Below are 16049 nucleotides of genomic sequence, written 5' to 3'. Positions count from 1 at the left end.
TCAAATTCCTTTTCCGGAGGGTGCCAATTCCTTGGTCACTCTTTGGTGAGTTGGTATTCGAAAAAGCAAAATTGTGTGTCTCTCTCATCCATCGAGGTCGAGTATGTAGCCGCCACAAGTTGTTATGCACAATTGCTATGGATGAGGCAAACTTTAAAGGATTACGGTGTCACTTGTGACAAAGTGTCTCTTCTATGTGACAATGAAAGTGCAATCAAGATCTCCCGCAACCCGGTGCTACATAGAAAGATGAAGCACATTGATATTCATCATCATTTCATCCGGGATCATATCAAGCATGGGGAGATCAAGATCATCTACGTCAACACTCAAGAGCAACTAACGGATATTTTCACAAAGCCCTTGGATGAAGCAAGATTTTGCGAGTGGCTTTGGTTCTCGCTCTACTCCTTGTCCGAAGTCCAAGAAGCATGCTCGTAGGGGCAAGTGCCCGGATGACTCTATGGAAGAAGAAGAAGTTGTTGTTCCCACCAAGCCAACTCGCCGTGAGAAGTCTGTTGCTGCCAAGCAACGTGTGACCTTGCCCATGTACAAATGGAAGCAACCCAATTGGGAAAAGTTCTGTATTCGGAATCCCTATGAGGTCCCCGTTGCTCCTAGGTGGACCACTGTTCAGATGCAAATGAGGATCGTGCATGAACTTTTTGAGCATCACAAAAACTGCTATGCTAAGCAATGGACCATTGACCTTCATCATTAGAGGAACAACCTGGATTATTTTGGTCCCATGGAGAGCCTTCTGCAATGCTCTCTGATATGATGATACCGGTCTCATTGGCAATGGTGGCATCCGTCCTCACGACCATATCCCACCTCCATGGCTAAGGAGAAGCTTGCCCCCTTATACATTCGGGGGCGTGGTGTGCTTGTTCGCAGGCCCGAAGGGACTCTCTCTTCTCCGGTTAACCCCACTGTGCACAAGGTCAAGCAACTCAAGAAGAAGAAACATGCCGAGCCTCGCTTTCCTACTGATGAGCTCGAGGATGTTTATGCCACCTCTGACGATGATGGCTTTGAGCTTGAGCCCGGGGCCAAGCCCTCTTGGGTGACTAAGCTCACCGCTAAGGTGAAGAAGACGTTTTGCCTGCAGAGACACATTCAGAAGAAGCTTTATGAGGCACATGTGAATGAGAAGCATGCTCGGCGCATGCAGATTACAGTGATGAAGCACTTCAACATCCCAGTGAATAGTGGATCCAAGAGTAGCATCACCCCAAAGGACAAGTGGATCCATCAGCATAGTACGTGGACCGATGATGAGGCCTCTGGGCAGCTTGCTGCCTCCACCTCCGCTGCCGCCGTTGATGCTGCTAATGATGATTATATGGAGGATGCCTAGGAGTCTGATGGTGTTGATCCCGTGAGACCGAGGAGTCAGACGAGGACTACTGAGCTCTGGGGCGTTAACATCGCTCTTTTCCTTTTTGGTGTCTTGATGCCAAAGGGGGAGAGAGTTCTATTAGGTCTTGGGATTTGCATGGGTGTGTTTCATTTGCTTCGAGTTGAACTTCTATTTGCTTTGCTTTGGCTTGTGAACTTATTGTGTGTGGAGGCTTAGTGCATGGTGTGAGACATGTGATCCCTCTATCTTTTCTTATTCGTCAATCTTGTCTCATTTACTTACAGGTTATTTCGTACATATGTATGATTATCATCTATCTTCTCATTTGTACGTATCGGTTGGTCTATAAAATCTAGGGGGAGCATTGATCCTTATGTGTGCACTTTGCATTCCAAAAGCAACACATATAGGGGGAGCCTCGTCTATATTTTATAGACACCAAATGCAAATCGTGTGTTTGTCATCATCCACCAAAAAGGGGGAGATTGTTAGGACATTTTCCATCCTTGGTGTTTTGGTGATGATGATAACTCACTTTATATTCTAATCGTGTGCCAAGTTATTCAGGTACTCTCTCGTTTGGTTCAAGACGATTAGGCATTCCCTCTGGACGGAAAAGATCGAAGACGGTGGTTCCGACATGTTTATTTCTTTGGTCGTAGGAATCCCGTACTATTAAGAGGGAATCCGCATCAGAAGGTCTTGGGTGAATCAATGCACGTACACATTCATGTCCACCCAATGTTAACTCCCGTTTGAGGAGAAAGAGGCCCTCACTTCCTCCTACACAGTGGTTTTAACCCCCCATCGGTTGTACCGCTAGGCAAGGCGGTTGTCCCGCCTATTTGGTTCTACCAGCACAACCACCGCCCTAGGGGGTGATACCCTGGGGTTGCAGCTCCCAGGTACAGGCCCAACGGTAGTACCGTTGCCCCTGGGCGATGGTACCACCACGTCTCTGGGAAAACCCGGGACTGCTTTTACATGGCGGTTGCACCGGCCTGGTACCGCCCAACCACCAGTCCAGCTTCTATGGTAGAGCGGTTATTGGGCGGTGGTGGCCCGGTTGTCCCGGTTATTCTCTATTAACCGGTACTACCGGTGCCCGGAGCGGTTCTACCGCTCGGGACTTAGCTACCACCAGGACTCGGGCCAGGCTGTTGTTCCGGTGCAACTACCGCTCGACTATCGCTATAGGGGGTGACTCTCTTTTTGTTTTGAGGCAGTAGTGGAGCGATTGTTCCGATTGCTTATGGCAACCGGTACTACCGCCCACGCCACCGATTGTACCGCCTATTAGGGTTTCTGCAGTATACCCGTGAATCCCGGTTGTACCGGGTGCATGAGCGGTTGTACCGCTGCAGTGTAAAAATTGTTGTAACAGTTGGAATTGGGGGGTCACTATATAAGGGGTGGTTCTTCTAGCTACCTTCTTACCTCTTACCTCTCTCTCTCCTCCATTGATTCCCGTCAAGCTTTCTTGCCTGATCTCTCTCTCTCTAGCCACTCAAACTTGTTGATTTGCTAGGGATTGAAGGAGGAGACCTAGATCTACACTTCCACCAAAGGAAATTTGATTCCCCCATACTTTCTTGTGTGGATTTTGTTACTCTTGGGTGTTTGGGCACCCTAGACGGAAGAGGCCACCTCGGAGCCACATTCCATTATGGTGAAGCTCCGTGGTGGTGTTGGGAGCCTCCAATTCAGTTGTGGAGAGAGCTCCAACCTTGTTTGTAAAGGTCCGATTGCCACCTTCAAGAGCACCACTAGTGGAATCACGACGTCTCGGATTGTGTGAGGGCGTGAGGAGAATACGGTGGCCCTAGTGGCTTCTTGGGGAGCATTGTGCCTCCACACCGCTCCAACGGAGATGCACTTCCTCTCAAAGGGAAGGAACTTTGGTAACACATCCTTGTCTCCCCCGAATACACTTGTGGTTATCTCTTACCTTTACTTTGAGCAAGCTATTATCGTGTTGTTTATCTTGCTTGCTTGTGTTGTTGTCATTGCTAACATCATATAAATTGTTCACCTAGTTGCATATATAGACAACCTATTTGTTGCTAACCCTAATTTGTTAAAAAAACTAAAATTTCATAGTTGCCTATTCACCCCCTCTAGTCAACCATATCGATCCTTTCAGAGGTTGACGCGAACGACACTACTTTAGCGTCCTTGCTAAACCCCAAGCAGAGGCTTGCATACAACGAGATACTCACAACAGTTGATGCCAGTGATGGGGGTGTATTCTTTGTCGATGGCCCGGGAGGCACCAGGAAGACCTTCCTATACAAGGCACTACTCACAAGGGTTCGAGGCGAAGGCAAGATTGCGGTGGCTACGGCGACGTCGGGCATCGCGGCTTCCATCATGCTGGAGGCAGGACATCCCACTCGAGGTTCAAGATCCCACTCAACATGGGGCGTCGTGCAGCTTCACCTAATAAAACATGCTGAGGATCACATCTTGTCTTGGGGTAGGCGCTAGGTCTTCGAAAGATTCCATCTTGAGTACGTCGAGGGGCCTGGCAAGCGTGGCCCAATGGTTGTAAGCTTGGGGGGTCCTCGGCCCAACCCATGCTCGGGGGCCGACGTGGTTAGCACCCCCTATGTAGGACACCACCACACGCGCGGTGATCGGTCGAAATTTGGGTTAGGTCGAGCGACGCCTAGGGCTGGCCTTCTATTAACCCGTCATCTAAAATATCAAGCTTAATGGTATATAGGGGCGACCTTCCAAAAGCTACAAAACTACAGTGGGCTATAAGATTTAGCAATTTTAAGAAGAAAAAAACATGGCATATATGACCAAGAAATAAGGAATTTCAATAGAATTAGATGAAACATAAATTCATGAACTCACAATTGTCTGTCGAAGGGCTGAGTCCTGATGTGGGCCACCAGTTACAGCCTAAGCAGCCACACGCCCACATCACCTCACATGCCGTAACTTTTAAGGAAAGTATTGAGGTGAATGGTCAGGGTCAAGATTTCTAAGGGCATGGCTAACACGTGACCCCAAATGTGCTACCCCATGAGCCAACTAGGCTCGGATGCCACCATGGCCATAAAGGTATAGCTCGCAGAGCCAAGGTGGTTCCTAAACAGAAGATGGGTTCTTCGAGCAGAAAAGTGAAAATGTGAGGAAAAGGAAAGAGGAGAGGAAAAGGAAAGAGAGAGGGAGCTGGAGGATTGGAAGAAAGTCAGGCAAGGGGAGAGTATGGTCCCTGGTAAGATGGTAGCCTCAGATTTTGGCGTTGGATGAAACAAGTTCAAATTGTGGCCTCATTTTCTTAAGTCTAGCTGGTTGGCATGAGGCAGCACCGGTGATGCCACCATAGTTCATGTCCTAATCGTCAACACTGATTTATAGATTGAGTTTGTTATGTGATGAAAAGTAGTGCAAGCTTACTTTCTAACTCGTTAACCTTCTTCGACTGCTATGCTATTTAGCTAAACTGCCAACAAAAAATGCATCACATATTCACATCGCTATATAGCTGGGGGTGTGTGTGTGTGTGTGGGGGTGCGGGGGGGGGGGGGGGTGGGGGGGCTTGTTGCAAAATGCTATAGCAGTCTTTTCTCTTTTGACGCATCAACCTATTCTACATTATCTGGAGTGAGGATTGATATTTTTCTCGTATCTTTTCTTGCGCCTTTCCTCTTTTTTTCTTCTTCTCCCGTGTCGCCTTTTCTTTTCGTTTCGTTCTCGTCGTCGTCCTCCTCTTCCACCTCCCCTAATCTCCGACAGTTTCCAATTTCTCATCTCCCAACCCCAAACCCCAACCCCAACCAGAGACCGAAAAGAGTCGCACGCGACTTCGCGAGAGGGGGGAGAAGCAGCAGACGAAAGCGAGAGACCTCCTCCTTCCCCAACCCCAGCCCCGCTCCAAACCCTAACCCTTCCTCAGATCTCGCGCCCGTCTGCCCTCCCGCCCCGCCCCGCCCCGCCTCGATGTGACCCGGCCCCTAGGGTTTGTGCCGGTGCGGTGTGGTGGTGGGTCCCGGTTCGTCGGCGGATTTCGGACCCGAGGAGTTGGAGCTGGCGGCGCGCGCGCACATGAAGGACCCGGCGCACCGCACGAAGGTGGTGCTCAGGCGGCTGCCGCCGGCGATTGCGCAGCAGGCCGTCGTGGACCAGGTTGACGCGCGCTTCGCTGGGCGGTATGACTGGGCCTGCTTCCGCCCCGGTAATGCCAGGTCAGCATTTTCTCTCCCTCGCTCCCCGAGTCCCCTGGGCGTGCGTTGGCCTTCATGCGAGGTTCGGTGCTCTTTAGGTCTGGATTGAGGTCGTGGCTGTTTAACCTAAGAATCATGTGCTAGGCGACTGGCAGTTTCCGTTTAGATTTCGTGTGCTGTTTAAGTGATTTAGTTTATTTTTTGTTATTAGCATGCATGTTTCATCTGTGTAATTGATATGCTTAGCTTAAATAAAACTGTTGACGCAATCTAGTGCATCATGTTGTTCCTAGTTGTAGACTTGTAGTTGGCGTATCTGTGAGGTTCAGTGCTCTAGTTCTGGATTGGGGCCTTGTCTGTTTAATATAGGAATTATGCGACTAGCAGTTTCTGGTTTTCCCCCATAGATTTCGTGTGCTTGTATAAGTGACGTAGTTTGTTTCGTTATTAGCAATCAGCATGTTCATTTGCGTAATTGAGACGTTATGCTTAAAATTGTTGCTGCTATCTTGCAGCACATTATCCCTAGCCGTGGACTTGTAGTTTACAATGCGGTGCCACTTGCAGTTTCCAGTTCCTGCCATCTTACGTTCAACCAGAATGAACTGTTGGGTGTTAAATCGTAGTTATGATCTGTGCTTGTAATTTTGTTTTTAAGTACAAATTTGTCAATGATTGTACCTTAAGTATTAGTGAAGAATAGAGGTTGCCTTATTTGTTATGCAACTATCTATGCTTTCTACCCGTTAATTCCATTTCCTTAGTTTGTCGCTGGCCTCACTGGTTTTTTATGGCAACTAAAACTGTAAAATGTTCATTTTTTGCTTTCTCTTATTTTGGATACAAGAGCCAGAATTCACTTATAGTGTGCTTGTTATGGAGCAATTTCTTAAAAGAAACAGAAACACTTGGAAGTCGAAACTACCTTGTAGCATTCAGCCTTTTTATTTACCAGTCCTGTGCTATGGTGATTTGCGTAGTAGTTTCTTCCTTAAATTTTGATGTCTTTGAGTTGCTTTTACTCAAAGTATAAGGCTTCCTTATTGGAACCTAGCAGTGGGAAGTAAACAATAGTATATTTCTTGTTTCCCACCCTCTTTTGTCCAATTGGTTAACAAAATTTATCTATCCAGCCGATTTTACCTTAACTTCAAGAGCCCAGAAGTTGTTGATACAATAGCGACTTAATTATTTGCCACCATATTTTTTCCAGTTGGTTAACTGAATTTTTATTTCCAGCCAAAAGAATCATAGATATTCTCGTCTCTACCTTAACTTCAAGAGCCCAGAAGATGTTGTTGAGTTTGCTGAGTTCTTCAATGGGCATGTATTTGTGAATGAAAAGGGTAAGTCCTTCATTTCTTAACCAATATGCTCTTTTTGTTTCTTTTCTCATGTGCAATCAACTGTATACGGAACTCATATTCAGATTACGTCCACTTATCGCTGTCCACGCTAGAGATATAAGTTCATTAGTGAGGCACCCTTTGCATTCTTCAGTTTCTACTATTTGTTGCATCAGTATAGCACTACACATGATGTGATTTTTGCAATAGCCAAATTATTTTCTACAAGATTTCAAATTGACATAAAATGTTAATGCTTAGCAGTCACATAACCATTGAACGGAAGATGGGTCATCTTGATTACGGCTAGCTAGCAAATAAGTACTGCCATATTTGCGTTCATCCTTCTTAGATGATCAACGCCTGAGGTTATCCAGAAAGTTAAACTAGCCATCAGTTTCCTCTTTTATAGCCTGCACAATAGTTTGGTCAGGTGTCAGACATGGTGAATGAACACAATCACCACCTATGTTGTATTGTTGACATATGGGGTTATTTAATCAATATATCCTGTTAGGATGTAACTGAAATTGTTAGCTTGTAATTTTTTAATCAATTTGCGAAGTTCTTTTCCCCCCTAAAACTCGAGTATATGTTTGGTTATGCATCTATGCATGTTTTAATTTGTATGTCATGCATGTTGTACATGGTTCCCTGCCAGGTGCTCAATTTAAAGCTCTTGTGGAATATGCACCATCACAACAGGTTCCGAAGTCAAATATCAAGAAAGATGCTCGTCAAGGAACTATAACAAAAGGTCTTAAACAAGCATTTTTGTTGTCCAATATGTACCGTACTTCCATATTTCTCGTTTTTTCAAACTTAGTTATTTCTGTTGTCGAATATTCAGATCCAGAATACTTGGAATTTCTTGAGCTTATATCAAAGCCTACTGAGCATTTGCCAAGTGCTGAAATTCAGCTTGAAAGGAAAGAAGCCGAAAGAGCAGGTAAAACATCTCGTAACTTTCTATTTGTAGTAAAGCATTATTGCCTAATTAATGTATCTATTCAAAGATGCTAAGCATAAAAGAAGATCATGTCTTTACTTGGTTACTATTGCAGCTGCTGGAAAGGAGCCCCCTGTTGTGACACCTTTAATGGTTTATGTTCGTCAGCAAAGGGCGGCTAAGAGTATGGCTCAGGTATATTGGTTGAATTGATTATACTCTCAAGTTTTATTATCGTTTATCAACTGTCAGGTGTGTACTAACTAGCATTTCACACACTGCAGAGGTCTGTAAGTAGTAGACTAAGCAGAAAAGTTGCAGGCGTGGTAACTAGTAGTTCTAGTCCATCTAAAAGGTCTTCTGAAAGGCGCAGGGCCTCCACTTCAACGGTAATATGCTTGGTCGAGAATTGTCACATGAAATTGATCTTATTCTCCCATGTATATTTTGTACTTTAAATAGTAACATGTAATGACAAGTCTGTTCCAAGCATGTATATGGTGACATGAACCTTTTTTTATTGGCCATTTTTGGATTATAACATGTGGTAGCAGGTGGGGCTCAAATGTCAGCACATTACCATGTCATGTTTTTACAGAAGTAGGTGTTGAGTAGTGTACCTGTATGCCTAGACAAGTACCCCTTCCGGTCCTTTTTAGTCTGCATATAACTTCTGTCCGAAGTCAAAATATCTCTACTTTGACCAAACTTATAGGAAAAAGTATCAACATTCACAATGCCAAATCAATATTGTTAGATTTGTTATGAAATGTAGTTTCATAGTATGTATATTTGGTATTGTAGATGTTGATATTTTTTAATATAAATTTGGTCAAACTTTGCAATGTCTGACTTGACACAAACAAGGTTTTTGAGTCGCCTAGCCAAGTCGAGTCGCCATGCCTCCGACTAGTGTCTCGCTGCGATTAGTCTGCGACTCGTCGTGATTAATCGCCCCAAGTCGCCCCAGGTGTTAAGAGGAGGAGGAGGAGGAGGAGGAGGAGGGGAAAGAGGAGGAGGAGGAGGGGGAAGAGGTGCTGTTGCAGGCGGAGGAGGGGGAAGGCAGCTGCTTGGAGGATACTTCAGCTCGGAGAAGGCAGCAGCAGCTCGTAGGAGCAATGGAGGCGGTGATTCTGATGTGGGATGGGAGCACGCGTCTTGCTCCTCCTCTGTTTCGTGCTAGAGAGCTGGCCCAATAGGCCCATTAAGTAACCCTAGCTTCCAAATAAAATCCAAACCGTCCATATGCTCTAATCTGGACCGTGCATCTGCTCTCCCATGTGCCTTTCTCCTTTGTCTCTTCCGTGCTTCTCCTCGTACAGGCGGCGCACTCTCCAGCTTCGTCTCCTCCTCCCCCGCCTCGAACTCTGGCCTCCTCACCTTCCCAGTCTTCCCTCCCTTGGCCTTGCTGAAGCAAGCCGCCCTGCTTTGAGGTCCTAGTCGCCCGACTAGTCGTCGACTAATCGTCGACTAGCCTACCAGCCGCGCGACTCGCTCCTCAAGCCAAGTCGCCTGCGCAAGCCAACCTTGCTCCAACAACTTGGTGATTAGTCGGCGACTCAAAACCATGGACACAAATCTAATACGCGGAGTAAAAAGGACCGGAGGGAGTAGGTATAGATTAGTTCTTTACTATATGTTTTCATTTTATATCCCTACAAAATATTCTCAAAGGTTCTGCTGTTCTATTTGTATTTTGATTTGAAATAGTGACATAAGATGTTTCTTTTCTTTTCTTTTTTGTTTGTATCATAAATTTATCACTATGGATCAGATGCTCTGTATATTTCCTATGTTTTTTTATGTTAGCATGTTAATCCTCATGATTACTGTCAGCCTGTCGTTTCCTCTATGCATGTTTTGCCCCGGTATTTATGGATCATATGCTCATATATGTTTTATATATTCCAACCACTTCAGAATTGTTCTTTTTGGGTTATGGTTGTGGAGTTCTCATAATTTTTTTTGAACATATGCAAGTGTGTATTCAGTTGTATTTGGTTGAAGCACATAGACACTAGTAATGCTCGGCGCTTCATATTGGTTATTTTGAGTGGTGGACTATTTATTTTGTGGTGTTCTGTAAAAAGTAGTATTACCTCTGTCCCAAAAGGCTTGTCTTAGATTTTCTAGATACGGATGTATCGAACACTAAAACGTGTCTAGATAGATCCGTAACTAGACAAATCTAGGACACGTAATTCGGGATGGAGGGAGTACTTCTTTCCTTGAGGCTTTGGCATGGTGTTCCATGTCTTTTCTCTCTGAGAATGATTACCTGTCAAAACTAAGTAAACAACAATTGGTACTTTCTGTTTATTATTCGCAATGAATTATGAACTGAAGTTACTAACATGCTGCTGTTCTGTGATATCCAGCAGTATGTTGTGCGAGACAATGCTAAGGAGAAGCCGACTTACATCTTAGCGCCAAAGAGAGATGATCATACACACAGAGAGAAAATCATTGCTGGAACTTCAGGTGGTACTATATTGAAGAAATTGTTTATTGTTTTTAGCTTGTTATAACTGTTGTCAATACTCAACAGTACTTTGGGTGTCGTAGATTATTACTAAGTGTGGTCTTTCTGATATGACCCTTGACTATGTGTTGTTGGAATGTTGTATCAACTAATAGACAGACTAGGGTCTTTGAGCCCCATTGTCAACTTGAGCTTAATCCGTTACATGGGAATGGGACATAATTCATGTTTGTAAGAACAAACTCATGGCTGAGTTGGTTTGCGTGTACTGCGTGGCACGGAATCTAGCTAATATCGGAACCTTTACTATTTTGACTTCAATGTGTTAGCTTGCTAGCTAATGTTTTCCGCAATGGCAAAAAAAAGGCCTCCTTTGGTTTGTAGGAATTTTGTAGGAACTCTATAGGATAGGAGTTGCAAAGGAAAAATTCCTTTGAAGCCCTTTGGTTTATAGGAATGGATTCCTATTCCTATGTAGGATAGGAATCAATCATTCACATTTTGAAGGAAGAAAAACATTAGCCTAGACTCAATGGAAAAATTCCTATCTTATGCACCAAATAACATCTCTTCTCTATAGGAATTGAGATGCATGTCATCTCACTTCCTATGATTTTCCTATTCCTATAAAATTCCTATCCTATGAACCAAAGGAGGCCTAAGTTGGTTTGCGTGTACTGCGTGGCACGGAATCTAGCTAATATTGGAACCTTTACTATTTTGACTAAAATGTGTTAGCTTCCTAGCTAATGTTTTCTGCATTGGCAAAAATAAGTGTGCTTTTGAAAAGCCAATCTGAAGCACCGTCAGTGCAAAGAAACATAGATTGTGTTCCTCACTTGTTTGGTTTAATAACTGACATGTGGCAGTAGCCCAAGTGGATGTTTTCAATTCCGACACGCAATCCATTCATGGGAACGATGCCGGTCCTCCTTGCATGATGTCATCCACTTACCACATTTACGTTATTTGTCGTATTCGAGAATTGTGTGTTGTTTTTTCATTTATTTATTTTAATCATGGAGCTGTATTCCCTTTACAAGGGTAACTGTTGAATTATTGTTTTGTACCACTTAATCTTTAGTTCTTTCTTTACCCTATGTGATCCACTACTCTCCATCCTTATAGTGGAATACAAATGCCTATTTCCTCTATGATGTTAATACTGTTGTTTTGTTTTGTCCCATCTTGTAGATGCTACAAGCGGTGGGCCATCTGGATCTGCTCAGGTTATCGACGGTAAAAAGGACAAAATTGTCCTTCTGAAAGGAAGAGCGAGGGTTGATTCCAATGTAAGCAGACACATTCCCCGAGGTTTTTTTTTATCATTTAATTGGTATGGACTGTCATATTATCTGCTTTGCCACAGATATCTGATAGCTCAACCCCGCAGCAGTCTGTGCCGCCTTCGAGAAATACACCCCCATCAACTAATAGACAAGACCAGCGAAATGAGGCCAGTGGCAGAATTATCAAGACTATACTTTCAAACAAGGAAGGACGCCATGCAATAGCATCATCTCAACATGAGCAAGAAGGTCACATAATTAGTGCCGAGAAGGATAAGAGGCCACCACGGGCTCCGAACTCGCGTTCCACTGTAAAAGATCAGACTGTTGAAAATGCTGAGAAAAACCACTATGATGACAAGCATAATCATCTGCATGGTTCTGGACCCATTGGTGAGAAGGTTGAAAGACATGCCAGAAATAGAGATAGGCCTGACCGAGGTGTTTGGGCCCCTCGTCGCTATGACAAGTCTGCATCAGGAGGCAGTACGCAAGCCTCATCATCTGAGTTCCCGCTAATGCAGTCACACTCTATGGACAATTTCTCTCAGCAAGTAGATGGTACAAGTCATTTAACAACTTTTATGGTTAATTATTCCTGATGCTCGAGTTATTACTGTATTAACATACTTGATGATGCAGGCCATGGAGAGAGAAAAATAGACACAAGGAGTCCTGGTGGCCGTGGTGGCCTTGTGGAGAATGGTTTGTTTTTATCTGGCTATAATTATAGTTAGCGATTAGCAGACAAGCAATCCAAAGTTTTTTCCATATCAGTTTCTGTACTGTGGTTCATGGTGTGATATGTTATTCAGGAAACAGGCATGCCAACCGCCGTGGTCCGCCACGTGGGTCGAAGGAGATGGAAATCCCTCCTATTACATCTGATGGAAAGCCTTCAAAGAGGGGCCCTGCTAGCTATGTGGCTCATGAGGTGTGATTAGTTTATAATTTTTTACTTGCCTTGGCTGACTGCATGAGGGTGATTTTTGTTAGGTATTATTACTCTAAAAGTCTAATACCATAAATGATGTGTGCAGAGACAAGTATGGGTTCAAAAGTCAAGTTCAGGATCGTGAGTTTGTCCACCAATGGTACGCTATTTTACCATATTTTATTTATTTATTCAACCTGTTTTCAGACTTTTCCTCTATAATTAAATGTGTACACTGATCCTCATGTTTCCAGCACCATGCGTCTTTTGTCTTGTTTCCAGCCTTTTCTGATTCCTATCTGAAAAACACATCTAACAGAAAAAATGTCTCGGAAAATCATAGGAACCTGTCACCAAATAGGAAAATGTATTTTGTGCTGTCAGGTGCATGTGGTATTGGGAAGTGACAAACACTTTCTTCTGAAAGCAATGCGATTTTTGTATAGATGTGCATTATGCATTAGCAAACATTTTTGCAAAATTATGATGGTTTTAAGGAGGGACGAATGTCTTAGCAACTATATGCGTACATTTTTGTTATACAAACAAATGGACATATTTTTGCACAAATATTGCTAGTATATTTTTTTCTACCAGGAAGCACTCTTGCGCGCACCTTTGCATTTGCCTATCAAATGTTTACTAATCTATCAACTTGTCTTGCAGATACTTCCATCAAAACAGATGTTGCAAGTTGTGGAGAAGTCTCTGTATTTTGCGGCTCATTCTGAAGTTTGTGAATGAAATGACTGTTGGTGAGATGGTTCTATGAAGTGCAATCCCAGATTTGTCAACGAAAGTCTCAGCTATAGCTGAAAAGGCAGCTCTTTGATTTGATTCACAGAATCACAGCAATAGTGAAGTAACATAACCCACCAGTAGGTAGCTCTCCATCACTTTGGGTGAGACTTGATTTTGGACCCAACGGTGCTATATCTGGAGCGACGGATGGAAATTAGGCTGGCATCAATACCTCGAGACAGCGGTCACATATTTCCAAGACCCCTGGAGGCTATACACAGTGATGGATGTACATATCTCTAGAGAAAGAAGAGGTCTGGCTCTGATTGCTGTTTACAGGTTAGAGGTGCCATGTATCTACAAAGAGATAAGAGTTATCAGACTTCCCAGTTTGCTAAATAAAGGCGAATTTTTAGTTAGTTGATTATGAGAAACCCTGTATCCCGGCGGCTGCAGTTGCAGTCAGTATGACCGAAGTTAATGTGGAGTGCACAGTGACATAGCACAATCATGTTTTATGCTCCAGGGTGAATGGAATGTGAGGCTATTTTGGCTTGTTGATGTTGCTGGTGTGTGTTTTTCTATTGCGTCTCACCATATATGTTTTGGGTGTCATGTTATCAATGATATGCCTGGTTATGTTTTACAGCATCAAAGGTGGTTGCTGTTTTTTATATGGAGGTATGTTGACTTGCGCTGTTGATGATCTGTCAAACATGCAAGCTATTGTCCTTAGTAATTGTTGTAAGCACTCTACAGAGTCAGCGTCCAATTCTGTACAGGACAGCACCTTGCCTATCTGTCTGTGTGGGCCGTACGCGCACTAAGCAGTGAAGGCACTCTTAGATCATACATCAGTGGAGAAAGGGCCCCTCTCGTTAGGGTTTCGTGTCCTCTAGGCTACAGCTACAGAACGATTCATACGGAAAGGGACGAATTCATACGGAAAGGGACGAAGGAATGGAAAGAGGATATTCAAGCTCGTGGATGAACACTAGCGAGGTCGAGGAGATGCTGAAGAAGTTGGGAGTCGCGGAGGACCTAGACGATGCGGTTGTGGAGGTAGAGGAAGCGATCTGCTGGATGGCTCGATCTCGAGTGTACATGGAGAAATCTTACAGCCAGTACTTGATTCTATAAGAACCATGTGGGTTGCATGGGATCTGGCCAAGGAGGTGAAGATCCGGCTCCAATGCAGCCGACACATTTGGTCCGTGCGGCAGGTTAAACTAACTAAATAGGCATAAAACATTTAAAATAAAAACATGCATATTAAAACGCTGGTCAAAGTCCACTTACAATAATTAAAACATAAAATATTAAAACGTTTCCTCGCCCTCCTTGGACAGGTCGACAAATGTTACCGGCACCGTTCATGGGAAGGCCTGCTGGTAGGCTGCTAGCGCCGCTGCCTTCGGCACCTGCTGCTGCTACACTGCGCCGCCGTCTTCTTCTGCTCGCGCCGCTTTGGCCTCCTCCTCGCGCTCCCACTGCATCAGGCGCTTCGCCTTTGCTCGCTCTGCCGCCAGACCGCGTCCTTCCCATTCGATGATGTGATGTCGCTCCTCCTCCACAGCGCCTAGCCAAACGTGCGGCGCAGAGGCGTAGATCGATAGCTTACTCGTCCACTGGTAGATCTCGGGGGCGAGCGTCGGCGCGGGAGGGGGCGGTAGCGATGGAGATGGCTGCAGTGGTGGCGGTGACGGTGGGGGAGGAGCCTGGACGCCGGATGCGGACTCTTGGAGTGCCTGCTCAAGGCTAGTCCACATGGCCATCTCGGTGCACACAGACTCCTCCATGGCTCACCACGTCGCCTCCTCGAGGGCCGCCTGGAAAGTGGCCTCCTCCTACTCGTCCTCCTCCCGCACCACCACCTGCGGTTGAAGGCTGGCATCCATCTGGACGACCCCACGGCGGCGCACGTCGTGCTCCATCAGGAACCAGACATCCCGGTTCATGGAGTTCGACGCATATGCGGGGTTGCGTCGTTGCTCCTGCGAGAGGACTAGAGGAGGGCACAGAGGTTGTGGATCTCCAGTGCATGCGCGCGCTCAGACTATGACATGACTGACACCAGAATGTGGTTGGGGTCAAGGTGCCAATTGTGTGGGAGGTATAGCCGATCGCGTGCACATGTAGGTCGGCCAACCCGCGGTGCCAGTGTGAAGTTGGCAGGACGTTGCGATGAGCCAGCCTTGTGGTCGTGCTTGCCACCCATGGCAACGGCGACGGGCTAGGGTTCGTGTCAGGCGATGGGGGAGCAAGCTCTAGATGTGGACTGGTGTGGCGAGAAGTGGATGATGCCACCACCCACGCATACGCTTGCATAAAAGGACACGTGTGGGCGCTTCTTGTGGCTGACGTGCTACCCGGGAGCGTGCATGGCATTTAATAGGACTAGCCGTGGTGGTTGGCCGGCTGACACGCGGTCCCGAGGAGGATAACGAGAGGACGCGCGGCTTGTCCGTCTTGTGTCTATGTGGACGCAGAACTAACCCAAATTTGGGCCGAAAATGCATTCAGATGGACACTAAGTAGACGTGATTTGGGTTTGCGTCCACGTGTTTCTATCTGTTTTGACAAACGGACCCACGCGGATCAAATACATCGACTCGTTTTTTTTTGAGACCGCACACATCCATTCATACAACGAGAGTACAAAGAAGCACACACACGGCACCGACAAGAAACATGGGGGGAACAACAGAAGCCCTGGAACAAATGCAGAAAGAACCCCACGAAAATAAAATAACAAGAAGGCCCCTAG

At 45.3% G+C, this 16049-nt stretch overlaps 1 protein-coding gene across 6 annotated transcripts; it reads left to right on the top strand.

The window, feature by feature from the left end:
- Positions 1–4964: 4964 nt before the first annotated feature.
- Positions 4965–13843, top strand: LOC109772718 (regulator of nonsense transcripts UPF3). Of its 6 annotated transcripts, none has more exons than XM_020331412.4 (13): positions 4965–5562; positions 6781–6887; positions 7549–7644; positions 7738–7836; positions 7952–8031; positions 8121–8225; positions 10215–10317; positions 11513–11610; positions 11688–12168; positions 12250–12312; positions 12423–12541; positions 12648–12701; positions 13208–13843. In XM_020331412.4, exons 1-12 carry the CDS (start codon positions 5423–5425, stop codon positions 12684–12686), a joined length of 1530 nt encoding a protein of 509 aa, XP_020187001.1. In that variant the 5' UTR covers positions 4965–5422; the 3' UTR covers positions 12687–12701; positions 13208–13843. The 6 variants fall into 6 exon arrangements, with proteins under 6 accessions (XP_020187001.1, XP_020187002.1, XP_020187007.1 ...); XM_020331413.4 differs by having other exon boundaries at positions 5024–5562; positions 10218–10317; XM_020331418.4 differs by having other exon boundaries at positions 5036–5562; positions 10218–10317; positions 11715–12168.
- Positions 13844–16049: the final 2206 nt, after the last annotated feature.

The sequence above is a fragment of the Aegilops tauschii genome, chromosome 2, assembly GCF_002575655.3.
Source record: "Aegilops tauschii subsp. strangulata cultivar AL8/78 chromosome 2, Aet v6.0, whole genome shotgun sequence".
NCBI lineage: Eukaryota > Viridiplantae > Streptophyta > Magnoliopsida > Poales > Poaceae > Aegilops > Aegilops tauschii.
The sequence above is the reverse complement of the archived record's forward strand: the minus strand, read 5'-3'. Positions and strand labels throughout refer to the sequence as shown.

What these genes read in the sequence shown, in the direction of transcription:
- LOC109772718 (XM_020331412.4), top strand. Translation starts at nt 5,423, where the DNA reads ATGAAGGACCCGGCGCACCGCACGAAGGTGGTGCTCAGGCGGCTGCCG. An exon ending in CGGCTAAGAGTATGGCTCAG is followed by an intron (nt 8,032 to 8,120) that starts GTATATTGGTTG and finishes CACACACTGCAG; the next exon opens with AGGTCTGTAAGTAGTAGACT. An exon ending in TGGTGGCCTTGTGGAGAATG is followed by an intron (nt 12,313 to 12,422) that starts GTTTGTTTTTAT and finishes TATGTTATTCAG; the next exon opens with GAAACAGGCATGCCAACCGC.